At 47.4% G+C, this 27,684-nt stretch overlaps 1 protein-coding gene across 1 annotated transcript; it reads left to right on the top strand.

The window, feature by feature from the left end:
- Window positions 1-1,436: 1,436 nt before the first annotated feature.
- LOC135317501 (protein ELYS-like) lies at window positions 1,437-25,742 on the top strand (the record flags this gene model as incomplete). Its single annotated transcript, XM_064473794.1, has 24 exons — window positions 1,437-1,557; window positions 2,763-3,016; window positions 5,584-5,764; window positions 6,552-6,759; window positions 8,030-8,146; window positions 9,105-9,189; window positions 11,170-11,320; window positions 13,760-13,892; window positions 13,980-14,161; window positions 14,636-14,697; window positions 16,841-16,931; window positions 17,019-17,108; window positions 17,271-17,415; window positions 17,915-17,919; window positions 18,185-18,280; window positions 19,048-19,141; window positions 20,623-20,746; window positions 20,873-20,929; window positions 22,143-22,289; window positions 23,041-23,228; window positions 23,400-23,544; window positions 23,639-23,752; window positions 25,388-25,535; window positions 25,621-25,742. Coding segments are annotated over exons 1-24 (3,060 nt in total), but the record flags the coding sequence as incomplete, so codon positions are not given.
- Between the last annotated feature and the right edge of the window lie 1,942 nt (window positions 25,743-27,684).

The raw sequence follows: 27,684 nt of genomic DNA, 5'->3' as shown, positions 1-27,684 counted from the left end.
GGCAGCTGGGTAAAGGGGCTCTAGTGTCAAACGCTGATGTGCCTCGGGTTTGGGTTTTTTCATGTAAAGGGAAATGAAATCTGTGGTCTGCATCAGATACGGGATCGGGGCTGTTGGGGGCTGTATTTCTGGGGAAAATGTCACTGAGCCAGTCATTAATAGTAATTCAAAAAGCTCTATAATTGTGATCTTTCCCTGCTGTTGAACAAAGCGGATGCTGTTTTTCTCAACAGAGCATAGTTTTTCTTCCATTTCTTCTTCTTTGGCTTCTTCCCACTCTTTGTCCTCTTTCCTTAGACAATGTGACCCGAGCAGTGTCAGGCAATGGTGTCCCTTCTCTGACCACCAAGTAACGCTTCCCTGAGATCACTTTAGCTTCCACATCTGGCTGAGTGAAAGAGTGACACCCGTCAGCCTCAGCCTCCCTCCATGCGAGAGTGAGCCTCTACGTGCACGAGGGAGTCCAGAGCTGACTGAGAGTGCCTTGGGTGCTGCCCTTTCTAAAAGCGAAGGGGTTTCTTGCAGCTCTCCTTGCAAAGTGAGTGTGTGGTTTCACACGTGCATGAGCTAGCAGGACGGCTTACGGCCACAGAATGGAGATGGGCAAATCCCCTCTCCTTCTCCCCGGTGCAGTGTCCTGCCTCCTTCCTTGTGCCAGCTTTTATGCTTGCTGGCTCTCTCTGCAACCCCGTTTCACTCTCTAAGCTGGTGGAAAGCTCTCTGCTCTTGTGGGTGCGTTCCCTGTCTGCCTGGGCAGTTAATGTGGCTCCTAAGGAGCTCTAAAACGTGTGCAGGTCAGGGCAAGCGAAGGCACAGGGATACAGGAGCAGAAGGAAGGAGCAGATGGAGAGATGGGGGCAGCAGCAAGGCCTCTCTTTTGGTGGCACTGAAGTGAACCTGGTTTGTGACATCACGTCTGCAGCTGCGACTGACCGTATCTGTAGCTTTTCCTTCAGTAAGCCCGTAACATTGTTGGCCTTTGAATCTGACTTTCATGTACTACATGTCAGTCAACGGTGACATCCCAGAACACTGACTTGGCTGGATGTGATTCTGCTCAAACATGTAATTTCTCAACTTGTTCTTTCTTATTTATTTTCTGGAGCTTTTTAATGCAAAACTCACTCTCTGACTCGTGCCGCCTTGCTTGACTTGACTCCAGTGTCTTGGGCTTTTTCCCGTGTTGTTTATCCTGTCAGTACCCCTGCGTCCCTTTTTGTTGGTGATCTCGTAGGCATCAGAAAAGCAAAGGATTCTGCTTTTGCTCTGCTGTGAGATCCAAACCTGTCCTGAGTGCCCTTTTGTTAAGGAAAAGAGCCGCAGGAGGTGGACGGGAGATTATTCACGGCAAAGGGATGAAAGTTCTGTCAATCTGAAAAATGTCGATGGCTGTCAGGAGCCTCTTTTTGCATTTTCTTCTCTATTCACAGTGAAGAATGCGAGACCTCGCGGCTCAGGTAACGAGCAGCCTGCTGCAGTTTCCCGAGGTGACCATTCAGGCTCTTGGGGAAGATGAGCTCACCCGAGGGTCTGTGCTGCGCGGGCGGTTTTCCAGAGGTGAGCCTTTTCCTCGAAATTGGGTCTTGCTGTGAAGTTGTTACTGCCTGGAGGTGACCTGAGGCACGGGGTCACAGCATCAGCTGTGTCAGGTTGGTGCTGCTCAGGTGCGTCAGGTTTTGAGAGAACAGAAAGGATGAACTATGACAAAATGATGAAAAATGTTAACATTAAAACATTAGTAGAGTTAAACTTTGAAAGGACAACAGCCTGCGCCAGTCTTGAGCTATTAAAATAACACGGGCAAGTCAGTGAGCCCTCCTCAACTTCTAATGGAATGAAAGGCAGTTTTCAAAAAAGTCCTGGTGTGGTTTTGGGCTGTATTTATTGGTACCATCATAACATCCCGTGCAGAACTAGTTTTTCCACAGTGTTAGAGAGGCAGCCTCCCCTGCTTTTTCTTTCCTAGCCTGACTAAAAACAGAAGGAAGAGGAAAGCCCTGTTAGGCGCTGCAGCCAGGTTTGCAGATATTTAATGGGACGCAGAGGAGTGTCCCGGGAGAGCTGCTGAGAGCGGCTGAGCAGATGAGGTAGCTGACTTTGTCGGTGATCTGAAGGTAGAGCCGGGGGCCTGCCTGGGTGTCCGGGCTTCTGCTGAGACCATGTAGAATCTCTCTGTGTGACTGTAAGTGCAGTAGTTGAGTTAATACTCCCTTTGTGTTGGAAGTAGTTCAGTGAAACTAAATGTGCTAACTTCTCTCTGTGATCAGCGCGTGTAAAAGTTGAAATTGGCTCCCGCAGTGCCCATTTTGAGGTAATTCCTTGTTGAAGTCCAAATCCCTGCCCAAAGTAGGCGTGTGTCGAGCAAAGTTAGTCAACTAGAAAAGAATTGGCTGAGATTTTGCCATATTTGAATTATGCTTTAGGAGATGTATTCTCATATGTATTTAGATGATTTCTAGCAAAACCAAGCTGAATATGGTATAAAGACTAGAGACCAATCTATTGTAATCTTTATCCCAAACAAGCAGAATTCTTCAGTGCAGGAATGACAAGTCCAAATGCAAAATAATAAGGTGGTTCATTTTACGATGCATTGGTTGAGGATTCAGTGGGTGATTTTCAATAATCGACCCGAATTCGGTAAGCCTCTCTTGCTCTGTGAGGTACTTCTGTTGAAGCAAAGGGGCAGTGATTGTGATTTTCCCGTTGTTTTCAACCCTCTCCTGGGAGTTTGCTTTAGCCAGCCTTTTCTCTTCTTCCAGGGAGAGATGGGCTGGCCTGGCTGGCGTGTGGCCCTCAGCTGGAGGTCGTGAGCGCTGTGACGGGAGAGCGGCTCTCTGCACACCGTTTCAGTGGAGCCCGTGAGCAGCCTCCCACCATCCGCGTGGTGAAGGAGGTTTCCTGGCAGACGGGAACGGGGCTGCTGGTTGGCTTGAGAGAAGCAGAGGGAAGTGTTCTCTGCCTGTACGACCTTGGAACATCGAGCGTGGTTACAGCAGTAGTTCTGCCAGGAAGGGTAGGTGCTTTTTAATGGGGGAAACGTTGTCAGGTGCTGCATAACGCTGTTTCAGGAGCAGCTTTGGAGCGTCCCTTTGCTAGGACGTCCATTTTCTCTATTGTGTCATCATCCTGTCACTGCAGAGTGTCCAGTCGAGAGCACCTTGATGTGAAATTATGGGGTTAACGGTACCGTTATCCTTTGAGTTTGCTGAGAGAGTCAAACAAGTTTTCTGGTTTTACAGTAGAGCACGTAGTTACCTCATTCTCCACTTTGACAAAAAGGCCTTGAAAACTACCTTTTTTTTTTAGCCAGAGTGACAAAGAACTCGTCCTCACCCTGCCTTTCAAGTGTTGGTAACATACATGTCCTGAATGGTTCATTATGTCAGAAATACTGTCTTTAAAACATCTCAGACTTCCATGGCTGTGCTGTAGCTGACTTCGGCACATTCCCAGGAGTCTCGGACTAGCAAGCAGGTGACTTCAGAGCAAAGCACATTTTTCTGTTGACTTAGGATGGGAAAAAACAGGCTTCACTGCGTTACCTGGCAGGTGGTTACAGACTGACTTTCAGCCTGAAGCCCTTGAACCTCTGCTTATTGCATATGGTGCTTGTGCCGGTGGGATACTCTGGTGTAACGTTGCTAATTTTCCCTGCCTTCTCTAACCCATAAACTCAAATGACGTCCTTTCCCCTCGGCTCCTTATCTGAGTGTAGACAAGAGTCACCTTAAGGTAATGGAACATCAAGGTTCCCTCTGTCTTTACCACCTTAGAATCTGCGACAGATAAATACTTCCGTATTACTCAGCTTTCCAGAGCGTGGTTTGGTTTGACTTGCTAGAATCCAGGCGGGGTTTGTTTGTCTGTAGCGCTACAGTGTGACTGCTGGCAGTGAGCGTTTGTGTGGTGGTGATTTCTAACGAGCTGAGCTGGGTTGGTGCTCCGCTGTGTGGGTTTGCCGATCGTCCTGATAAATCTCAGCGTTTGAGATGGAAAGGCAAGCTGTGTGCTGACATAGACGTGCAGTCATTCAGACTTGTAAAAGCAAATCTGAATTGAAAACATTAATGGTATTAAATTGGTTTATAAGGGTTGCATGTTTCAGAGCTCTGGAATGGTATTTTCCCCACTCTTGCTGGTTTGTGTGAGGCAGAAGGGCAGCATGCAGAGTCAGGGAGCTGAGACAGGATTTCTGCGTTCCTTCCCAGAAGGAGCTGGCAGCAGTGTAGGAGAGCGTGCAAAGCCCAGCAACAGCCTAAGCATCTGTGTGTTATCTCAACAGGTTTTTTTCCATGCTAATTTCAAAGCACAGCACTATACCAGCTAGAGTGAAGAACATTAACTCTATCCCAGCTGAAACCATGACAGAAACAATATAAAGTTGTCTCAAATACTGCGGGCACTTCTAGGAGTAGAATTCTTGTGGCCCAGGGGAAAGGTAAATTCTGTAGCAGATTGCCAGGCAGCGCAGTCACAGCAAGTGCTTGACACGGGAGAGGAGAGAACTTTGGGGCTTCGAGGTTTGGTCAATTTTTCCCCACCTCTGGGGAGAAAACCCAATATATTAAAAAAAAGGACTCCTTGTGGTGCTCACTGCTCTGTTCCGTTGTCATGTAACAGGTTGCTGTTGATGTAAAGCTCCCTGGTGTCACTGTGTGACATTATGCAAGGAGGCTGAAGGGCAGCCCGTGTTCTTTTGTTGTGGAGCCTTAGTGCAGGAGCCCTCACGTGCTGGTGTCTCTGCTGGAGCCGTCAGGGCTGTCCCGGGAGGGGCTGCAGGTGCGGAAAGGTCTGTCTTCATCAGGGCCTTGTACTAAAGCTGCTGGCAGGCGGCTCCGCGTGTTACAGAGCAGCGTGCGCGTCTCCTCAGCCGGAGCTGGCTTTTGGCGAACCAGCTGCTGGGCTTTTTGCCGCTGTTTCGGCACTGAAAACTTTTCTGCTTTCCCTGGTTGCTCTGTTGATTCTAAATGAGGACTGGTGTAACTTTCCCTAAGCTGGTATCTCCCTTCCGCTCTCTGTAACAAGACTCCCTTGCCGTGGCAGCGGTGTGTCTCCCCTGCAACTTGGCCGCTGCCGCGTCTGACTGAGAGCCGAGATTTGCCCTAGTACCTGTTTGGCAAAGAAGGCGTGGGCTGTATCCCAGTGCTGACGGGCTGGGGGCCGTGGGAGAGCGAGAGTGAGTTTGGCCTTTCTTACTCCAGTCCCTTAAATACGGTCAAGTTTCTTGCATTTAACGCATTTTCTGTGTTGTCTTTGAGTTAATGGTTTCTAAGTAGAAAATGGAACTTGGTAAGCTGTGATAATAGACTGCACCATTGCAGTTGGAGTGAGCTCAGCGAAATCCCTGCAGGAAACCCCGTAAACGGAAGGCAGTAACGGATTTTTGTACAGGACATTTTTGGGGGTTGGTTGGTTTGTTTGTTTTGTCTGGATATAATTGGGATCAATGCTGTGTTTTTAAGTCTGAGAACCCTGTATTTACTTTCTTGCTTCTGATGGGCTGATTCTGGCTTCACTTTTGAGTGATTTCTATCAAAGCTCGTCAAAGAGCTTAAATACTAACTTGTAGTTTTCCTGTAGGTAACTGCTGTAGAGCCCATAACTAACCCCGGAGGAGCCAGCGCGAGGCCTTGGCACCTGCACCGGGCTCTGCAAGGGTTTTGTGGCGTGGCAGCGGTGGCGACAGATGTTGGTCATCTGCTTGTGGTGGACCTTGGTTTGGATGATCTCTCTTGCAGTCAGAGGGAGAATGAACCATCGGGTGAGCTTGCGGTTTCTAAACTTGAACGGAAAAGTAAGAAAACTTGTGTCTTTTAAATCAACAACACGCATCCCACTTTGAAGCTACTGCTGTGCAGACGTTTATGGCTGCTGATGACAGGTGGCGGTTTGACATCGTCTGGCCCTGAAAGGATTAAAAATGGGAGTGGCTTCATACTCCTCCTAAGGTTACAAATACCCCCTCCCACCAGGGTCCCTCTGTCACGGTGATTCTCACCAGTGAGGGGTAGGAATCTGACCATCCGAGGCGGTGCAGCTGCCTGACAGGAAGGTGTGTCGGACGTGCCCTGTTTCCTGGGAATGTTCTTCTGCTTCTGTTCATTGACTTGGGGCAAAGTTGAGGCTTGTTTTTTAAAGTAAATATGCCTTACCAAAATCCCTGCATTTCACCAAACGGAACCTGTACTTGGTGTACTCGGATTGCATATGCTGTTTTTGCTCTTACAAGAGTGGCCTCGGGAGCTGGTGTCACTTCAAGTAGCTTCACCATGAGGCCCAAACTGCTGATGTGCAGAGCCCAGGAAGAATTTGTCTATGGAGGTTACGCTTTCACCTGGTTTTGAAATAGGAGCGAGGATACCTGTCCAGTCAGAGAGTTCCTGTGTGCTCTGAGTGCGTACAAAATGGGAAGAGCAGACAAAGTATTGCATCAATGGGTATTTTGCCGGGGACGGTAGCATTAGTTTATACATGTTGTCACGTCAGTGTTTCAAATGCAACCTGAATGGCATAACGCATTCCTTTATTGTGTGGTTTTGTGCGTGTAGCTCTAGTAGTTGTCACCAGAATTGCTGCTGGAGTTCCACTAAGAAGAGAAATGGTGACCGGGGAAGGGAGACATCTCTGCCTTCAGTTACAGTGTCCTTCAGGAACAGCAATATCGACCCTGTGCTACATCAGCAGAAGCAACCAGCTCGCCGTGGGTTTTTCCGACGGCTCCCTGTCACTGTGGAATATGAAAACTCTGCAGTGGGAGTAAGTCGGCCTTTGCACTTGGTCACGCCTGGAGGTGCAGGGCTCTCAAGGCTCTGCTTGAGGAGGAAGTCTGTTAATTTAAAGAGCCCTTTTTCAGGGAGGGAAATGTGGAGTGTAATCTTGGCCTGTTTAGGAATCCCCTTCTGAAGTAACCATTGAGCCATACCTGGATTCAGTGGGCCGCCTTCTGCCCAGCGGGCTGGGATTGTTCTCCTTATTGTGCCCGTGGGCTGAGGAACTGCGGAAAGCTCCCTTCTCTGGGTTCTGTCAAGCAGTTAGGGTGTGAGAGAGCTGCTTTCCATAAGGCAGTTTGTTCCACCAGCAGTATTCAGTGACAGCAGGAGTTGTGTGTGTTTCAATGAAAGAGATTGTAGACATTATTTCTCAGAACCAGCTCCTGCAATGAGGGCACCCATTGAAAGGCTGAAGTATGTTAATGATGGGATTGTGGTGATCATATTCTTCAAAGCGTCCCGGTTGAAAGGAGTGAGACGTGAAGGATCAAGAGCTGATCTGTGGCTGAAAAGACATTCTCTCCCACATTTCAGTCTCGACCAAAAGAGGGGACTGACCCATGCCAAGGCAGCGATGCATGGGAATGAAAGTCTGCTTGGAACACTTGGAGGGGGAATAAGGGTCATGTCAAGGGATAAGCAACAGAGAAATGAGGGAGATGATTTCAGCTCTGCCAAAGAGCAATCCCCCCTGGAATATCTGACCCAGTTCAGATCGGGATTCACTTAAGCAAATCTGCAGTGACTCACCGGGAACTATTGGCGGCATGAATAGAGAGTGGAGGGATAGTGAGGTGGCAAGAATAGATTGTGAAGGTGCAAAGAAGGTTCAGAAGTCTGGAGGAGAAAGGCTTTAGATAGTCCAAGTAAAGAAACAAGACACTACTGGTGTTTGGCGCTGTTTTCAGCTTGTGCAGAAGAGAGGCTGCATTTTCAGTTCAATATTGAAGCAGGCGACAAGAGTAGGAAGAATCTTTTGCCTGGCAGCTGAAGGAATCTTTCATGTTCCTGCTCCGCAGGCAGAGGAGGAGATAAAGCCAGGTTATTGCCCGTGCTGGACAGTAATTTCCTCACCTCGTGGCTGTTGCATCAAAAGCAGTCGCTCCCGTGACTCCCTTGTTTGAGACGGGAGTGTGACCTTCTGTGCCTTGAGGAGAAGCACGTCAGGGGCTCTTTGCTCAGAAGATGCTTCTCCCCTTCTACAAACAGGCAGGGCCACCAGGCTCACCTGCTTTCTGTTTTTGTTAACCCTGCAGGCACCACTGTCAGCTTGAAGGAGGAAGGATTCCTGTCTGCGCCGTTACTTTTCAAGAGCCTGAGCACGATCCTCGCAACTGTTGCTACTTGTGGGCTGTTCAGTCGACGCAAGAAAGGTGAATAAAAGCTTACTATCGGCCACTGATTTTTTTTTTTTTGAGTATTTGTTCACCTAGAGTTGACCCACGTGTATTTGTTTTGTTGAATTAGCCGTGCAGGAGATTCTCTCCGGTATGGAAGGGGCTGACGGTGCGATTTGTACAGGATGTAACAGGGATGGAGAGGGACCTACTAGTTCCTCCCTGCTGAAAGGCAGCAAAGCGACAGTGGCTCTATTTCTGTGCTGGCATTCTTCAATGGCTTCCTTTGTTTCCTGATGACTGCTTCATGATTTGCCTGATATTCACACCGTGGTATGAAAATACCATGGAGCGCAGTGGAGGCTGCAGCTCCAGAGCACTAACGGTGCGGATCCACCAGCCTGCTGCCCCTAAAGGAGGAGGTGACAGCATGGCCGGTTCCCTGGTGCCAGCCTGAGCCTTGGTGAGCCAGCTCAGCTCGGCTGGCAGGGAAGGTGCTCAGCAGCCAAGTCGGTGGTTTCCTGCTGGGCTAATGACTGAAAGGAGGGTGTGGAAGGTGCCGTGTGTGCAGGGGAGGGACTGGAGCTTTGGTGGGAAGGGAAGGGGAGAAAGATCTGCCCCTCTCGGCATCAGCAAGCTATTTACTCAGCTCGGCTGCTCATGGAGTGGCAATCTTTTTCAGTTTGACTGTAAAGCAGTTTTGATTGCGAGCTCTTCAATGCCAAGAACTGTTCCCAACCATTTTTATTCCATAGAACATCTTGAAGCTTCCAGATTGTATGGGTAGCCTTTGCCCCAGAAGCTGTTAGTGTCCAAATTTCCTCCTTTGTGGTTTAGCAGCTAAATGTGACCAATTCTTAGGTTTTGGGAAGGGCTGTTTTTCTTTTCAGTGAGACAGTGCTATTCAGGAAACCTCAGCCTAGACCTAAGGAAAGGGTAACGAGGACTATAAAGCAGCTTTGTAACCAAATGTCACCATTTGTACCTTTTCCAGTGAAGGCGATGCCGTGAGTTTACATCTGTTGCAGTTAGCGTTCGCAGACAGGAGGCGCTCGGCTTCAGGACAAGTCATGTATGAGGTAAGACGTGCACGTCCGTGAAAGGATGGAAAGAGTCCTTTTCCCTAAGGGAGTATCAGTGAAGTTGGCAGGGGGAATATTGACCATGACAATTCAGAGATGACTTAAAAAGAAAGAATCTTTTGCTGAGTCTTCCCGGGCACGGCCTTTGTCCATACTTTTTGAAAAGAAGTCGTACAATTTCATACCGCCGTGTCGTGTGTTCCAGCCAGGGCCGTCTGCAAAGAGCCCGTATAAATTCAGTTCCTGAAGAGGCAGCAGCTTTTACAAAGAAAATGATTCTTCATTTAAACACCAAGTGAATGGCCTGTAGGAAGAGAAGACAGGGCTTTGAGTAGCTCTGTTTAACCAAACTGCAGAGTTGAATAAGGTTCTGTCTGTCTCCCTTCCTTAAAACACGGGCGTACAGCTTTATTCTGTTCCGGTCTTCAGGTTTAAATTCTTGTTTTCCCTTTGAGCTCTGTCAGCAGGACTTCACATGACGCTCACCTGCAGGGTCTCTTTGGTGCTGGTCCTGAAACTTCGTAGCTCTAAAGAGAACTCTTTCTACTTTTTGGCTGCGTTACCTACGAACTCTGCTCTTGAAGCCAGCAAAATACGCAAATACAGTAAAGAGTGGTCTGATTTGGTCAAAAAAGTATATGTAAATTTTGAGAAGTGGCTCCAAAGAGGTTGTGTTTAAAATAGAGATGAACTAGCCTTACCTCTCTGTTATCTAACAGATAGAAGACGCGTTTTTAGAACGTATAGTTTTATTCAGTGTTACGCCTGAAACCCTTGCAAAATCTTTTTGATGGGAAAGTAATCTTAATTCAGAGCATGTCTTTCCTGTTGAGGTGCGGTAGGAGAGGATCTGTGCTCTACAGCCTTGATATTTATTAGTAGTATTTCCTAGAATGGTTAAGAGAAAGCTTGCCTGTTCTCAGAGTAGGTGAGTTAAATGTAACATATCAGGTCATACGAGAATGGATTGTCTCATGCCAGTTCCTTCTAGAGCTGTGAAACTTTAGGAAACTTGGGTAGAATGAGGTACAAGCAATTTTTTTATTTTCTGGTAGGTTTTTGGAGATTTTTAGCTGCTTAGCTTTTGGTTTTGTTTGGTTGGTTTTTAATTGTAGAGCTGCTCTTTGTCCACAATCCACACACCCATGTGTTGTAGGGTAGAGCATTTGACCAAGTGCTGTATTTGGAAAGACAGTATTTCAGTCAATGCTTGCTTAGCAATTGGTGGTCTCAGAGGTTCCACACAATCCTGCTGGAGTTTCTGTAGGTCTCAAAGTAGTTGGCTGACTCTGTAGGAATTCGTGCCCCTAAACGCCTTGCCCACGTGCATGCCATGTCCGCCGGGTTGTTTTGCTGTTGGCTGCACTTGGTGAAGGCAGGGAGGCATATTTCACCCTTTAGTCCCTGAGGAGGTGAGAGGAGGAGCTGGCAGGAGCTGACGTGGTTTGAGAGAAGAGTGTGACTCAGTAAGACGTTCTCATGGCTACTCCCGAGGGATGGGCTTTCACTCTAGCGGTGTGTGCCTATAGATAATGCCTCGCAAGAGAGCTTTGGCTGCTGGAAGGCCGTGACTCCTCTAACTTCATCAGTTCTGTGATCAAGTCATGGAGCAAAGCGCTTTGCATGCCTATGTATGGCATTATTTCAGATCTCTCTTTCTAGATAAATACGTAGGTTTGTGAAGAAACCGGGATGGTGCAAGGAATTCTGCAAAACACATTTAGAACCAGTAATGCGAGGGAAATGCTCAGTTCTGAAAATGTGCAAAGCTTTTACGACCAAACTTACCCGTTACGGTTTGACACTCAGTTCTCTTGCTTGTCAGCTGTAGTTTCTCTTTGCCATCAGATTAAGCGCCTGGGAGAGATACAGTACAATATGCAGGTTCTATTAGACATAGACATTCTTTCCTACTGAGGTATAATGTCTGCTTTTCTCTCAGAATGACCTTTCTCTCGCCTGTGATTTTTTCCGCAGGGTTTGGCATCCTGTGTTGAAAAGTACAGTTTGGATCTGACGGGTGGAGCCTTTCCCTTGAGAGGGCAGGGCAGCAAGGCCAAACTACTCAGCTGTCAGGCTGTAGAAATCTTTCCCAACTGCATTGACAGAGAAGGCAGCGTTGATGAAGGTTTGTTCCTGATGCCCGTGTTTGGTTGTTCTAAACTAAATGGCTTTGGCATCCAAGCAGTGAATGCTGTTCCATACCCACAGCCTGAAAGTCTTCAGTATCTGTATAGACTAACTTCTTGGGCTTATTTCAAAGGAAAAACTGGGTGCTTAGGTTCTGTGGGACTTGTTAAAATAAACCCTATTTTTCCCTTCAATGCTTGCTGACATGCTGTAGCGATGTATGGTGGGGTCACCTCTATAACACCTGTCAGTCATTTTATTCCTCCAGCTCTCGTCTTTGAACAGTAGGATCATCCCCTCCATTGCTTAGGAATGTTCCCTCAACTTTCTTTTTTCCCCTCTTCCAACCTATGCCTGCACCTGCATCCAGCTGGCGGCCGGTCACGAGTGCTGTTCCCCAGGGCTCGGTCCTGGGGCCAGGTCTGTTTGATACCTTCCCCAACCACCTGGATGAGCCGGCAGCGTGCCCGCGTGGCCAGGAAGGCCACCAGCATCCTGGCTTGTATGAGAGATAGTGTGGCCAGCAGGAGTAGGGCAGTGATCGTCCCCCCCTACTCGGCAGTGGTGAGGCTGCACCTCGAATCCTGTGTTCAGTTTTGGGCCCCTCACTACGAGAAAGATACTGAGGTGCTGAGTGTGTCCAAAGAAGGGCAGCGAAGCTGGTGAAGGGTCTAGAGCACAAGGTTTAGTTGGGATCTTAGGGAAAATTTCTTCACAGAAAGGGTTGCGAAGCATTGGAACAGGCTGCCCAGGGAAGTGGTGGCGTCACCATCCCTGGAGGGAGTTAAAAGACGTGCAGACGTGGCGCTTTGGGACAGGGTTTAGTGGTGGGCTTGGCAGTATGAGGTTTACAGTTGGGCTTGATGATCTTAAGGGCCTTTCCCAACCTAAATGATTCTACGAGTCTATGATCTGCCTGTGCACTTTGCCCTCTCTGTGTCTAATAGGTTCCTACACCTACAAGCTCTTAAAGCAATAGCTTCTGGCTTCCCTTGTCCGGATCGACAGTTAAAACTCCTCTGGTGTCTTTCATTACCTTGCAATAATGAGATGTGCATCTCTGGGTTTGCACATCCAGTGATGCTCTGAGCACATCTCTGAGCCGGCTGCAGTGATAACTTTCACAGCCTTTTGTTTGGGTGTGTGAATGCCCTTCCCTCTCTTCTTACTGGCCTTAACTTATGTCTGCTGTTACAAAGACGACACTGGCGTGACTTTCTAGGCTATTTGTGTTTATTCGCTTTGTCTTAGTCCTGAAGAGGCAGCTTCCACCTCTTTTGGGGTGCCATCCTCTAACAACAGCGTGTCAAAATCTAATGAAAACCCCTTTGGATTTTCTCCACCTGTGTCATGATTCTGAGGAGAGGGCCTTCTAAAACCTTGTCAAAAACAACCAACAGGCACACCCACCAAAAAACCCAAACCAAAACCAACAAAAAAAGCCCTTTCGGTCCCCTTTTCATGAAGTCTGAGGCATGGAAAAATGCCTGTCATTTTTCTGATGGCTCCTCATTAGCTTTTATCCAGAAACTATTCAAGTTGTATGCCCACATGAGCTTCTGTTGGATGTGGGTTGAGGTTAGAAAGGAAGCTGGCTTCTGATTTATGAAACTACTTGACATCTTCAAAGGCAGTTTCAGCGGCTCACACAAGTGAAAGGGCACAGAAGTTCACGATGACACGCAGTAAAGCGTGGGAGGCTCCCTGAGCAGCCCTGATGAACTCAGCAGAGAACAGAGACCCATTTTGCCAAATGACCTGTCTCCTGGTTCCCTGCTCTGTCAGGGTAAAGGATGCACCCCCCACTTTGCTCACATCTGGAGAATGCCTTCTCCCCAGAGACGACAGACCATGCCACTTCTTGAGAGAACCCGAGTGTAACATGGTCAATGTTTGATGTTAAACTCTTTGTTCCAACCTCCTGTTTGTTGGGGTTGGGTTTTGGTGTTTGTTTTGTGTGATAATTGTGTTCTTTCATTCTGACTGTGCTGGAAAGGAGCTATTCGTAACACCCGTAATCGAGTCGAATCTGGAAATTAATAATGCCAGCTGAGTGATCAAGTGTATACGACAAGAATTTGTATGCTTTCTAAAAGCAGCAATGTATGTTTTCCTAGGGTGGTGGGTTGTTTTTTGGTTTTTGTTTTTTTCTAACCATCTTGATGCACTCTTACTGTATGGGAAACTTGATTACCTGACAATTGTGTATTGGGTTTGTCTTAGGACGGATACAGGTTGAACTTGCAAAGAGGGGCAGCATGACTGAAACCTATCACAGAGGTGATGCTATGGTGTACATTTTTAAAATTCTTCTTAGTCAAGTGTTGTGTTTCATGAGTGACGTAACAGAATGAAGCCAAACTAGAAAGTGATGTTTTGAAAATGTCAGATAGATTGTATTTTCTCCCAATAAGAAACAATGTCTTGTCTTTTCCAGTCATATCTCCTGACACCAGTGTCTCCGTCTTCAGCTGGCAAGTGAACACACGCGGCCAGGGAAAACCATCTACTTATTTGGGTGTATTTGACTTTGACTGCTGGTATGAGGCTCAAAAGCCAGGCTCACTAAGGTAGGTTTTTATGAAGCTGGTTTCAGTATCCCTCCCCATAATTCACTGGAAACTCGGCGTTTAGCTTCTGCACTTGTTTTCTTTCAGGCCAGAAGAATCCCTTCAGGACTGCCCCTATTTTGCACTGTGGTCACTGGACGCTGTGACAAGCACGACTGCTCCAAACCTCCTTCTGGATGTTGTGGTGCAGGAGCGCAGCCTAAGCTGGAGAGTTCCTCCTTCTTACCCACAACCTGAGCTGTGTTTTCATCCAAGCACCTATAATTTTGGTAGGTATTACACGGCTTTGAGTAGTGATAAGCTTAAACCGAGCTCAAATGCCATTTATTGGTTCTCCTGGTCACTGTTTGTCACGCAAAAACCCAACCAAACCGAAACACCCCAACCCCCCACCCACCCAACTGTGATGACGTTGTACTGACCAAGTGTGTGCTGTTGTGACACCTGCCTGACAGGCGGCTGGGTCTGGGGGTTGGGTGCTTCTGTAACGCAGCCCGTGAGGTGGTGCTGGAGATCAAATGAAATGACTCTGGGCTGAAGCTCAAAGCGCAGCACCTCGATAGCCCCGGAGGTAAAATTTCTACACTCAGCCATTATTTTTCTAAAAAAGGCTGTAAGTGATGTCATGAGGAAAACGGGTACTCAGTTGTACCTTTCCAGAGGTTGCTGTGACAAAAATGTAAACTGGTGCTACCATCACGGTGAGAGTATGGAATGTTGTCCAACGTTCGTTGTCTCTGCAGATGGCACGTGCCTGCTGAGCTCTGGAGTTGTTCATGTGACGTGCAGCGGCTTCCAGAAGGAGGTGAGCTTTTACTGTGTCTTTATGGAGAATGTCAAGGGATGGAGCTTTCCTAAGCTTTCCATGGCGCTGCTTTCGGTGTCAGGGACCATTTAATGCTCCTCCTGCCCATCCACACGCGTAACTGCAATTGTACCCTGCCAGTTTTATCAAATGTAATGTTTGAGGTCCCCTCTTGGGAGTGTAAACCCACCGTTGCCTCCCGTTGAAGCACGATCAGGGACTGAATGTCTAGAAAGGAAGAGAGCGCTGCTCTAGGAGCAGGAAGAGAAAGTCGGGGAAAGGTGTTCCTTCTCTCTCATCAATGAGTGCAACTGCCTGCGTGGTCCTGAGTTCGGGTTTTGATCCCTGATGAGCTGGGAAAAGAGGACAGAATGGAGAAAAGGAAGCATCGTTCCCTCAGAACAACCTTCAGGCAGAGGAGCACTTGGTAGGAAGGGGAGAGCAGTCTTTCCCTGCCCTCATCTTCCTCTCTACTGGATTCCTCACCAGATCTGTGGGGGTGCGTTGGGGCAAAGAGCACTTGTGCACAGTGTGGTAGCTAACATGAACGTCTTCGCAGGTTGGCCTGGCCCATAGGCTGTTTCTTTTGCAAGCCTGATGTAGGCTCTTCCATTCAGATTGGGTGATCTGATGTCAGCTCCACGTTGGAAATAATTGGGAAATGCAGAAATTTGTCATACCCTTTGCTGAATTGAGACTAGATCATTCAGAGGCTTGTTAGGGATTTGAGCAGGAATTGCTTGTGAATGTGAGTAAGACAAATCTCAGAATTAGGGGCAAGAAGCTTGGTTTGGGGTTTTGTTTGCCACCGTAAGTCGTACTCGGTGTGTTTCCTTGTCTGAGACTGGTTTTCAGAAAAAGATGGAAATCTGATGTGTGTATTCGAACGTGTAGAAATGGCTTTGAATGTGATGATTTTATTTAGAAGGGAAAGATACTTGTGAATGTGCTTAAAAAGCCAAAGAAAGAAGCAAACAAAAAGCAAAAGCCCTAAAAAGGACAATTTGATGAGGGCTCAGTCTTGGGCCCCTCGGGACAAGAAGGACATAGAGTTGCCGGTGCGTGTCCAAAGAAGGACAACAAAGCTGGGGAAGGGTCTGGAGAACAGGTCTCATGAGGAGAGGTTGAGGGACCTGGGGTTGTTTGGCCTGGAGGAGAGGAGGCTGAGGGGAGACCTTATCGCTCCCTGCAGCTGCCTGACAGGAGGCTGTTGTGAGGTGGGGGTTGGTCTCTTCTCCCAGGTCACTAGCGATAGAACGAGAGGAAACGGCTTCAAGCTGCACCGGGGGAGGTTTAGGTTGGATATTAGGGAAAATGCCTTCACTGCAAGAGTGGTCAGGCCTTGGAAGAGGCTGCCCAGAGAGGTGGGGGACTCACCATCCCTGGAGGTATTGAAAAGACATGTAGACGTGGCACTTGAGGCCTGATTTAGGAGACATGGTAGTGTTGGGTTGACAGTTGCACTCATTGATCCTGGAGGGCTTTTCCAACCTTAAGGGTTCTATGATTCTATGTTTCTATGTTCATTTCACCTGGAAGAAGTACCAGAACACCAGCTGCACTAAGCTACTCCTTAACAGTGCACGTCTGTGCCTGCCTGTGCTTTGCCCTTCTGAAGGATCGCCACGGCATTAGAACACAGTGTTTGAAGTGCCTAAAACTGAAACCTATTAGAACATCAATGTTTCACTTCTTTTCTGTCATTTTGGGAAATGACAACTTAATGTTTGGGGTGTCGTAACTGCTTCATGTCTTCATAGCCTGGAAAGCTGCTTGATCTTGGCTTCACTGCTTCCATGCAAACGTTGCAGAGTTCTGTTTGTTCTGTCCCCTTCGCGCATTCCTGATGGCAAACTTCTCTGCACCCCATGTGCCATGGGTATAAGCAGGGCACGTTGCTGGGAATAGTTAATTGGAACGCAGTAAATTGAGAGGATAATGCAGAGGCATGCAAATAAAGATTAGAATTAGCCTTTGGGAAGTTGATGTGTCAGGGGAAAAATTCCATGTGCTCCTCACAGCAACAAGCAGCCCAGCCTGTGATGCCTGAGTGAGTGTAGGGTTAGAAACAAGCACTTACTGTTGGTGGTTGGGATGTTGACAGCAGGTGGGATTCTCCTTTGATTTCGCCTGTTACTTTTAGGAGGAGCAGTTAGACGCGATCTTGTCAGCTGCTGCCCAGACAGGTTCTGTAGGGCTTCTGACTGGCTGCATTAAGCTTTGGACATCTAAAGGTAAGACTTGTTATGTTTTTTTTATGTTGCATGGTTTCTTCGTTTGGAATTCTTGATTCATTTCTTTTTTGTTCTCTCTTTTTAAAGAGCAGCCAAGTTCTGCTGCTAATTTACAGTTTGCCCTTGACTGGACATGGAGCAGGGTGATCTATACACAACACGAATTTGATGACATATGTGAGTACTAGTGCAGCCATGCTGCAAACCTAGAATCAGTCTTTCCAGCTGAGCTCATTCAGTGATCTGCTGGTAGATGGTCTTGCCCGCAGATCTGGAAGTGCACTTTGAAACTCTGCAATGGCTCTGTAGGCTAACGATTTCATACCTGTTCTTGAAAAGGTGTTGCGCTGTTTGACGGCTCCTGCAGCTCCACTGACCCGCAGAGGTTACAGGCTCTGCAGCACCGCCAGTTGCTTTTGAGCAACCTTAGCACAGTCTTGAACTGTTTTCTAACAGAGGCACAAGAGCTCGCCGGAGAAGGTTTGTCACAGTATTTCTAACTCTCTGGTATGTCTTATGAAGATTTGGAACGATGCTGGGGCTGTAATTGTGGAAAGAGGAGCTTCTGTTGGTTTTGCTGATTGGCAGAAAGTCAAATGTAGCGGGGAGAAGGGGCTTAAATGGAGGGGTTGGGGCTGCCACTTACCGCGCGTTGAGCTCAGGGCAAGAGTTTGTTGGGGAGCTGGTGCGAGTGGGTGGGGAGGCTGCGGTCAGCAAGGAGCTGTGCAAGCACCCGGCTTGAAATTACAGCAACGGGATGTGGCACTGTGACAAATACTCCCTTTGATTGTCAGCTAGCAGTGCGTGATTGCATGCAAATATTGGATTGGAAATGACTAAAATCAGAGAGGAAGCCTAAATGAGTAACATGTAAAGTGAGTTGCCTGAGTTTCTGTAGCTGTTTCTATTAGAACTTGTTCCTGGCATATTGAGGAGAAAAGAGAAAATCCCTTTGCTAGAGTAAACGTCTCTGCTACGTGAAGAACAGGTGCCTTATCCATGAGTGGATTTAGTAGTTCCAACTTCACTTTTTTTTATTAAACCTTTAGTGAATCTTCTTCTTTGTAAGGGTTGCTTGTGATTGTGGGCTTTTACTTCAGAGAAGGACGTGATACGGAGTGAAAAATGCACAGGCAAAGATTTCTACCGTGTTATTTTTCTACTTTCTCTTTAGTGCAATGAGGGGAGCTTTATAAAAAACAAAAGAAATTGCACACCAACAGTCCTCTTAAGCTTCTTTTCATGTTTTGCAGACTTGACAAATAAGCTGGCGGTGACCAGCCTCGCAGCTTTGTATGCACGAGTGGTCCTCTGGTTCTGTGGGTCCCGCCTCCTGCCCGAGGGCTCAGGTAAGCCTAAACTGTCACGCGTCTGTAGCAGTCAGTGCTTCCTATGAACACGTGCTTCCCCATGGTTTTGTCAAGGCTTCATCAATACCAAGTCGTGCCCGTTCAGTGACAGCAGATGCTGAAGTTCTGCTGCTGAAATTGAGATTTCACTGTTTTTTCAACTGCGTCGTGTAGAATGATGGAAGCAGTTTCTTTCCGGGGTGTTTCTCAGAACCAGCACTAAGCCTCTGAGGGAGGGAGTTGCTCGTGCCCACAGCTTGAAATCTTTGGGATTGTAAACAAGTAACTCCTAAAGCACCAACACGGGAATGCTTGATTTTACAGTAAAAGCCTGACGTGCGTGTTTTGAACTTTTTAGGGATTGTTTGAGGAAAAAATACACCTTGGAAATAGTTCATCATTTGGATGGGTTATAAATCCTATTGTCAGCCTTAACTGTCTTACGCATGTTCACATGACATGTTTAAAAACCCATTCCCTTTGAGAACTGGGGGTTTTTTTTTAGAGTGAACTTCAGCTGACACTACATGTTCTGGATGCTACATCACCTGTAAGCTTGAAATGGCACTTAGGACAAGGAGGAATTGACTCCTGTGTCGTAGGTCTCTTTTAGCAAAGGCAGAAGGAGGCTGGGCTTCTTTCAAAGTCGGAGGCTGGCCTGTGCTTTTGATGCTTAGCTTGTGTGTTCTTCTGTCTTTTTAGTCAAAAACTGTAGGTTGAAAATGTGATATGACTTCTTTAACTTACTTCTTATTTATTGCCTGTAGGTGATGAGATGCGTTTCTCTAGACCTTTCTACAATTATCCTCTGATTCGGAGCTACTACGCTGGTCATCGACAGCAACTGGAGCGTTTATCAAGGTAGGACGTGCAGGAAAGCTCTAGAGCAGTTCCACTGCAAATTCAGAAGCGGCAGCGAGTGGCTTTTCCATCAGCAGCTGTATTTGCTACGCTTCATGCATTTGCTGGCAACACTCTTGACTGGAGTGATGCGTGTGTCCTGCTGAACAGAGAGGTTCCTTTCCCGTGTTGAAATGTTGATATATACCTCTGCTTAGTGCCCTTTGTTGGTACCATCATTGTTTTGACGTGCACGTAATTCATTGGCAATTCTGTGTCGTTTGTTACCACTGGAAAAGGTCGTGTGGTGAGGACAGGATCAGTCACGGCCAGGTCAGCAAGGCACGGCCTTTGCAGAGCAATTGTTCTGGGCACAGAAGAAAGCGTGTTTTAGGAAAAAAATAAAACAAAACCAAAAAACAAAGCAAAAATAATCTCTCTCAATGACCAGTGATAGATGGCGATAAGGGGATTGGCCCAAATCTCCTACTCCCAAGCACCGCGGTGTCGTTGAAGGAGATGGGCAGAGTCACATGCAGCTGGCACGGCCAGCGCTCTCCTGGCTACTGGATAAAAGCCCCTTCCTCACGGGAACTCCCTTTCCTGGGCTGGCTCACGAGCATAATGGTGATGCGCCTTGGGTTAGGTGAGAACAGATTTTTCTTTGGCAACTGTTCTGTAACCTAAAGAAAGTCCTCAAGTAGCCGTGGCTGTGGCACCGTGAGCAAGGTGCAGCAGGAGGAGTCCAGGTGGAAGCTGCTCTATGTCAGGCGCTGGCTTTCAAGCTCCTCTTCCTGCGCGTCCTTCTCAGGTAACTCTCGTACAGGCTCACGGGCTCCTTAGAAGCACCACCTCCAGCGTGCTGCTTCTGCTCGTCCTCCTCGGGAAATGAAAGGCTGCCGTCGCAGCCCGCAGGAGCCTGCGATGGGCTTCTGAGGAATGCAGTGTTTCACAGGCCAGCCCTCCGTCACTGTGATGGCACGTGCAGAGGCGCAAACGTGCTGCTTCAGGTGATACCAGAATTCAGCTGCAGGCTCAGCTTTCTGACCGTGACTGTTTTTCAGTAACAAAAGCGAGGTGCTGAGACCAAAGCCTGACATTGCCGTGCTGTGGTCTCACCGCTGTGTGTGGGAACACTCCCGCTGGGGGCATGAGGTTTGGGGTAGCTTTGCTCACACTGCCCTTGTATTACAAGTAATGCGGCACAAAAGAAAAACTGAAAACTAAAAGGTCGCTGCAACTTTCCCCTTAATAAGGGAGCTTTTTGGATTCCTATTTGGAGCTCCTTTAATAATTCACTAGGATCTAATGAGCACCTTTCACCTGACTCCGAAATTTCTTTCCAGTCTACTTCAAGTCATGATCATGCCTTTGTCTGTTTGTTCCTTTCCTGGAGTCGTGGGAGCTTTAGCTGGTTTTGTTCTGGCTGGAGGAAATCTGTGACACCGAGAGGCTGGAATTAGTGTTTTCCTCTGTCAAATCCTCGCTACGTTTTGTTCCAGAGGCAAATGGGACTCTGACTGCCTGATGATCGATGGGATGGTTTCCCAGTTGGGAGACCAAGTTGAGGAGATGTGGCAGAGAGAGGAAGGAGGAACTGGGAAATACCCACCTCCTAGTTTACAGGTGAGTGTTGTGTTCCCTGAAAACAACCACCACCACCACAAACCCCAGCCCCAGCCCAGCCCTCCCCCAAAGCCAATGATTTCTCAAAGAGAGGAGTTTTAAAAAGCTTCTACCTTTTCATTCCAGGCACTGCTGGAGCTCTATTTGCTAGAAGGCGTTGAAGAAAGCCACAAACATGCAATCGTATCCCTTGGAGTTATTTCTGTCACACCTCCAGTATACGCGCATCAGGGGTCTGAAATGTCTGTCACCTACGCGTTCGATGCATTTTCTAATTTGTGCCTCAAACACACGGCGGATGAACACGTGTAGTTGAGAATTAAGTCGCAGACAGAAGCATTGTTTGATTTCTTTGTACTGTGGATTGTTTAGGAATTTTTAAAATGTTTTGTTGCAAAGTCTTTTCTGATGTGAGAAAACAGGTTTACTAAGCAATGTTAAAGGTAGAAAGCTCCCCTAGATTGTCTCAAAATGTAAACTGTTTTTCATTTCTGAAGCACCCACAGCTGTAGCAAACAGCTGCTTCCTCGAGCGATGCACTAGAATGTGCTGCTTCAGAGCAAAAGGATTTCTGACAGCGGTGTACCAGGACCTGATGTTGCTGAAATCATCCATTTTCCAGCACAGCTAAGAGGGCTTGCTTTTGTGCTGTTACAAGTGCGGGCACACAGAATAATAGAGAGAGAGAAGGGAAAAGTCATTGGGCAGAAACTGAACTTTTAAGCTGCCGAAATACACTGTGTTGCTTTGGCTGTGTGTTGCCTGACCCGAGAGGGGAGCCTAGAGAGCAGGGGCTTTAAAGCTGTTGCACCCCGGAGCTCTCTGATGAGAACAGACCCCCCAAAACAGCTGTCAGAAAGAGAGAGTGACACTGCCGATGAGTGATCCACATACTGGTTTAAATCCAGTTTTAATCATGCAGAGCTAAGCTGTGCTGTAAGGACACCCTAATTTCAGTTGTTTCATATATGCTGGAAAGGAGGGAAGAAACCAGCTGTAGAATTTGTTTGCTTTAATAATCAAGCATTGGCCGTTCTCGTGTTTTGAATGTCCAGCTGGTGGCTCCAGTGACTAAAGAGGGAGCCTGTGTTTCCAACGGAACTGTTTAAATATCGAAAGGCAACCTTTCTGAATGCCTTAGAGAAATCAGAGAGTCTGTCTTTCTGGTTATTTATTCAGAATGCAATTTTGTTGTTAGGGCCTGACTATCTTCAGGTTGCAACAGCATAAAATGGCAAGACTAATACATGAGTATTTTCTGCGTCCTACCACTATGATATTCTTATTTCCTTTTATTATCTATTAATATTCTATTAACAATAGTAATAATGTTATTTCATGTGATAAATTGTTGGTCTTGCAAATCTATTAGCCTTAATTAGATACTTGATATCAGACAATTTACTTGCTGCTAGACATCACGCATCCCTTTCCGAACAAAACAGAACCTTCCGTCGACTCCTTCGCAGCTGCCTTTGCCATCCCTTCGGGCCTTGTTAAGCTTATTCGAGGTTTTTGGCTTCTAGACCACAAGGACTATGAAGTAAGCATGTGACAGTTTAGTTGGGCACACATTGCAATACAATGCTATGATCTATCAAATGATGTAAAAACCCTGGTGCTTAGCTGATACCAGGTGATAAAACATGGGAAGCTTCTTTTTTGTAATGCTGCTTCAGCAGCACCTTCAGCAATACGTGATGGTCTGCAGTTTGGTTTTAATTACGTTGAGAGGAAATGGATTAAGACAATGAAGAAGTCAGCGTTAATGCTTGACGTGTGACTTGCCAAAGCCGTCTGTTCAGGTTGTTCTCAGCAGAGCAGTCGAGCGCTTTCTCAAAAGCAGTGGTTTGGGGACTTTAACTATTCAAACTGCCATCCTGGCAGCAAGACTTGAGACAGAAGACCGCAAAAGTGACTCTTCAATCTAATTCATGTTCCCTCTGATGCTGAAGGTTGTTCTTTGCCTGTCACAATGTTAATATAACCTGTTTGCCTGGGAGAATGACTTGTCTTTACGAGAGGTGATGTTTGCCTACGGAGATTTGGTTATCCTGGCCAGGTGTGAATCACTCCTGTCAAAGGACTCCCTTTGTTCTGTACGGCTCACGGAATATCTTTTTTCTGCAGACACTTCAGCATTTATATTTACCTGTCCGGTACCAAGCCCTTCATTAGTCACCATCTAAGTTTATTCAACAGAGATTCACCCTCACTGAAGACACTTTTGAATCGTTTTGTTGTGCGCGTGTGTGTCTCTATATCTTAAGAAACCTGATCTCTACCTTCTGCAGAGCTCCCTGGCCCTGCTGCTTGAGCCAACTGCAACCAAACCTGTGTCGTGGCAAGACGTGCGAATTCTTCAGTCCCTCATGTGCCAAGGAGAGCATAGGCGAGCCCTCAGATACACGCAGGTGATGAAGCTCTCGGCCTCCAGCTGTAGCGAAGTGCGGCTTTTCCTCACTGTGCTGTTGTCCAATAGGTAAAGAAATATCTGCCACCATTTTGGCACTCAAATACTGTGAGAGGTGGAGAACAAACACTAGAAATCACAATCCCCTACACTTCCTTTGAACTTTGAGCACAATATCTGGGGGGCATCTTTTTGGTGATACCATTAATATGCCTTTACGTCTCACAAAATTAACTACAGGTGCATAGTGGAGGCTTGGGCTCTGCTGCAGGAGCACACCACTCAGTTAAAGGAGGAAGAGCTATTAAAAGACATGTATGACATCTGTCGGGAGATGGGACTAGTGGAAGACTTCCTGAGGCTGCCTTTCACAGACTCTGAACAAGTAAGTGTGGGCAAGAGGAAAATCTGAACCCCGTCTTTGCCAAGAGAAGAGGCAGGGTCATCATATATGTTTTAAAATGTGTTATTTCTCATAGAAGTGTTTGGAGAAATTTTTACGGACTCATGAGATTCTTTTAGTCCGGCACCTGCAGCGTGCCAACTGTACGGCAGCCCCACAGCTGAACCAGGCGATGAACGTTCATCTCATGGTAAGCGTAAAAGTTCTGCCAAGTGTGCAAGGTTCTCTTAGGGGTTACTAACTAGATTTAACAGTGCTCAATAAGAATCCTGCTTTCTTTATCACACCCTTCTTTGAAATACTTGCAATAAGCATCTGCACCTTTCGTTACAGCTGAACCTAAAAGTTGAACAAAAAATTTCACTTCTCCAAAGCGACCCTGTGAAGTTGGAAATTCTGTGTTCCAGGCTGTTGTTGGCTCCACGTCAAATAGTTTGTTTGTGTCTGAGGATTAAATAAGTGTCGTGGTTTAGCCGGCAGCTCAGCCCCACACAGTCGCTCGCTCACTGCCCCACTGTTAGATGGGGGAGAGAATCAGAAGGGTAACGCTCGTGGGGTGGGATAAGAACAGTTTAATAATTAAAATTAAAAGAAACAACAGTAGAAATGCAATGTAAAGGAGAACAACGAGAGGCGCAAAGCCCCGCGGGAGGGGGGAAGGGAGGGGAGAGGGGGAACGAACCGCCGAAACAAACCACACGCGCCGCAGCCGCCCACCGACCCGACGCCGCGCCGCCTCTGCGCTGCCACTGCCCGCCCTCAATATACTGGTCATGGTGTCACATGGTATGGAATGAACCTGCCATTGGCCAGTCGGGGTCAGCCGCCCCACCATGGCCCCGCCCCTCCCAGCCCCGCCCCCCCGCCACGCGGCAGAGCGCGGGAAGCCGGAAAGGCAGCCGCCCCCCACGGTGAGGAGAATTAACCCCTTCTCATCCAAAACCAGCACAATAAGTATCTTTCCTGTCAGCCACTCTTACCATTCAGATATTCAGGGACGTACGTTATGTAGGAACGTTCGGATGATTGGAGGTTGTTTGGGTCACTGTGGAATGAAGAGTGTGTTGTATGTCATCTCTGGTATCTTGCAGGCAACTCTGGGTGCCAACCCACAGGCAACGTTTGCATCATGGGTTGTTCTTTTTATTATTTCCTCAAGCTATAGCGTGAGGTCTGAAATTCCACAGCTTTCGTTTTACCACTTTTTGGACAGAAAGTCTTACCTAACTTCTGAGTCTCAAAATAGGCAGGTCAAATTCTGTGTTATGGGAACTTCTGTTGTGGTTCTGTGATCCATCTGCTGCTTTCCAGAACCATAGTTTCCCAGGGAAGCAAACTTGTGGGGTGGTTCTGGAAGGTTGAGGTCCTGCGTTTGAAAGCTTTCATCCCGGGGGAAGGGGTGTGTAGGCAGCTTTCTCTTCCTCATTTTAATCCTCACTTCCTCTTGTCCAACGTAACCCACCGCTGCCCTGGAGATTCAGTCACCTGGGGCAGCGGCGTTTCAGGAAAAACAAGGGAAAGGCACTATTTTGTCAGCCATGTGAAGCTTGTGGGTGCTGACAAGCGTGTCAGAATGAGGTTCTGCAGGGTGCCGGCATGGTTTTAACTTAAAGTTGTAGGTTCTGCTATTATTCTAGTCTTCCTTCCGCTTGGCTAAAAATTCCGGGTGAAGCTGGTGTGCGCTGATGGGCAGAACTGGCTGCCGCTCTGTGCAGGGGGTGTATTTTACTGCACCTGTAGAGGAAACATATTCCCTAATTCATAGCTCCGTGCTATGAACTTCTTGTAACATTTAACTTCTTGCTTTACGCTTCTCGTTCATCAGAACGACTGTGCTCCTCGCTGGAGACAGAGAGCAGTTGCCAGACATTCTCTCTCAGCCCAGCACGGCAAGACCCTTCCTAGAGGTCAGAGGCAGCTGGCTGTAGAGAGAGCCAAGCCTTACCATCTGCCTTCGTCCGGACCAAGAGAAGGTAATTTTTAGGGGGGGAATATAACGCACAACTAACCATCGCTTTGATTGCACAAGGCTGATCGTTTTTCCCTCGTGCTTTACAGCTGCAAGACCAAAGCCAATCTCGACAGTAACAAAACCAGCTAATGCAGGAAATGTGGATCCAAGGGCACCTTTCAGCAGTCGTGTGTTGGCCAAAGTTAGAGAGTTATGGGTAGGAAACGAGCAGAAACCCAGTTGAGAGAGACTTTTTCTGTTATGATAATGTTTGCTATGCAAAATACATGTGTTTATATTATGGTAAATGTGTTTAGAGAATTTAAGATGGCTAAAACTAAAACCCTGTTTACCATCAAGCTATTGGTGTACACATCTTGCTAGACTTGATTGTGTGATCAAATAGTGATCTCTTCCCACTTGCTGACACATTTCTGCTTTGTTTCTGCCTCTTTTACTTAAAAATAGGCAGAACGATAAAGAGCAGGAGAGAGGCCAGTAGCTGTCAGATGAGTTTCCTACAGGTGGTGTGGCCAAATCAACCCCAGTTCTGGTATATTTGGCCGTGAGGGCAATGAAGGTCAACTACTGCCCTTCTCTGCTGTCCTTTTGCCATGAGAAAAGACCAAGGCCTTGGGCAGATCGTACTATAAGGACATGCCCGGCGTGCAAATAAGGCCGCAGATAACTAAGTAGTTTAATCCCCCATCAGAACCCCTTCTCATGGAAGATGACTCTCAGGGTTGTCAGCGCACTCCATTTATTTGCTGCAATTCATCCCTTCCCATGTAACCAACCATAAATAGCTTCTGGTGGGGAAGAAGCAAGCTCCAGGCAGAAGCCAACCCATAGCCTCTTGTGAGTTGTTAGGCAATGCTTGTAACGTCTTAGCCTAGGCCAGTCGGAAAATGCTATGAAATAATAGAATTTCTCGTAGTAAGATTGCATTTGTTTCTTATGTTGTTGGTACTTTTGTCTTCTGTGCAAAACTTGCAGGTTTCCATCGCAGGAATGCTGTTCTCACCAAAGCAGTCACGATAATGAGTGCCTTTGAGATGCTCGGAGAGAAATGTTCTGCGGTTCCTTCTGAATTACAGCTGTTCCTCAAATAAAAAGCGTTTCCCAATGCACTGTGCTGTGTGGGTGACCCATACGTGAGGCAGAGGGAAAAATGCAGGTGACGGTTCCTGATGTGCCTGTTGGTTCAGGTCACTCACTCCTGGGCCGTGCATCACCCGGCATGGCTCAAGAGCAGGCTTATCCCACAGCAGCCATGGGTGTGGTGTGCCTTGAGTTGAACTTGGTTTAAACCCAGACTAGACCACGACTTATTAGTGAAAGCCCGATCGCTGGTAGTTTGATACTACAATTGTAATGTTAATACACAGAGAGAGAGGGATGCAGGAAGTAGGTGTGTGATTTCTGTGAACACCGACAGCACAAGCGTAGATGACCCTAGGAATCCAGGGCACAGGAAAAGCTTTGCTTCTGATCTAGCCTATTGGTCTCATAGCAGCTTCCTGAAGGACGAGAACGGCACGCTCGTCTCCGCAGGATCCAACAGTGATGTGGGCCAGGTAAGCCTTGAGTCAAAGAACCAACTGGAAGCAGCTGTCAGTAATACACAGTTGTGGGTCAGTCAGTTAGTTTATCTCCCATTATTAACATTCATGTAAATGTAACGAACAGGGGATGATTCCTCCAAGCGTGCACACCTGCCATAGTTCCTTTCTGACATTCATACATGGAAGTTAACACACCGCACCTCTCTAATACATAATCATTGACCTGGCTGGGCACCCCCTTCTTCCATGGGTCTCTATCTCCGCCGCTTAAGTTTAAAGGTACAGTGTGATTTTAATTCACTGCGCATGCTCAAGAGGAGTGGGATGGGGGTCAGCCCTTTCATCCCTCAGTTGAGTCGGGGGTCACTATCTCCCGCTGTTGGAATTACCTTTCCCCCAGTGACTCTGCGTGGGCAAATGTGCAGTTTTTCAGGGCCTTCTGGGGCCAGAAGTTCCCTTTGATCACTGCTGACTGAGTTGGGGCCTTCCCTTCACACCCTTCTTTGTAGCAGGATGTTCCCACTGTCAGTCCTTGAAGTTCTACTGATTTGTATTCTTTTAGGAGGTTCCTGTCAATGGGGCAGTCATTGCTAATAGCCTCCTCTC

The sequence above is a fragment of the Phalacrocorax carbo genome, chromosome 26 (genome assembly GCF_963921805.1).
Source record: "Phalacrocorax carbo chromosome 26, bPhaCar2.1, whole genome shotgun sequence".
In the NCBI taxonomy this organism is placed as follows: Eukaryota; Metazoa; Chordata; class Aves; order Suliformes; family Phalacrocoracidae; genus Phalacrocorax; species Phalacrocorax carbo.
This window is presented reverse-complemented; position numbering and strand designations above follow the sequence as displayed.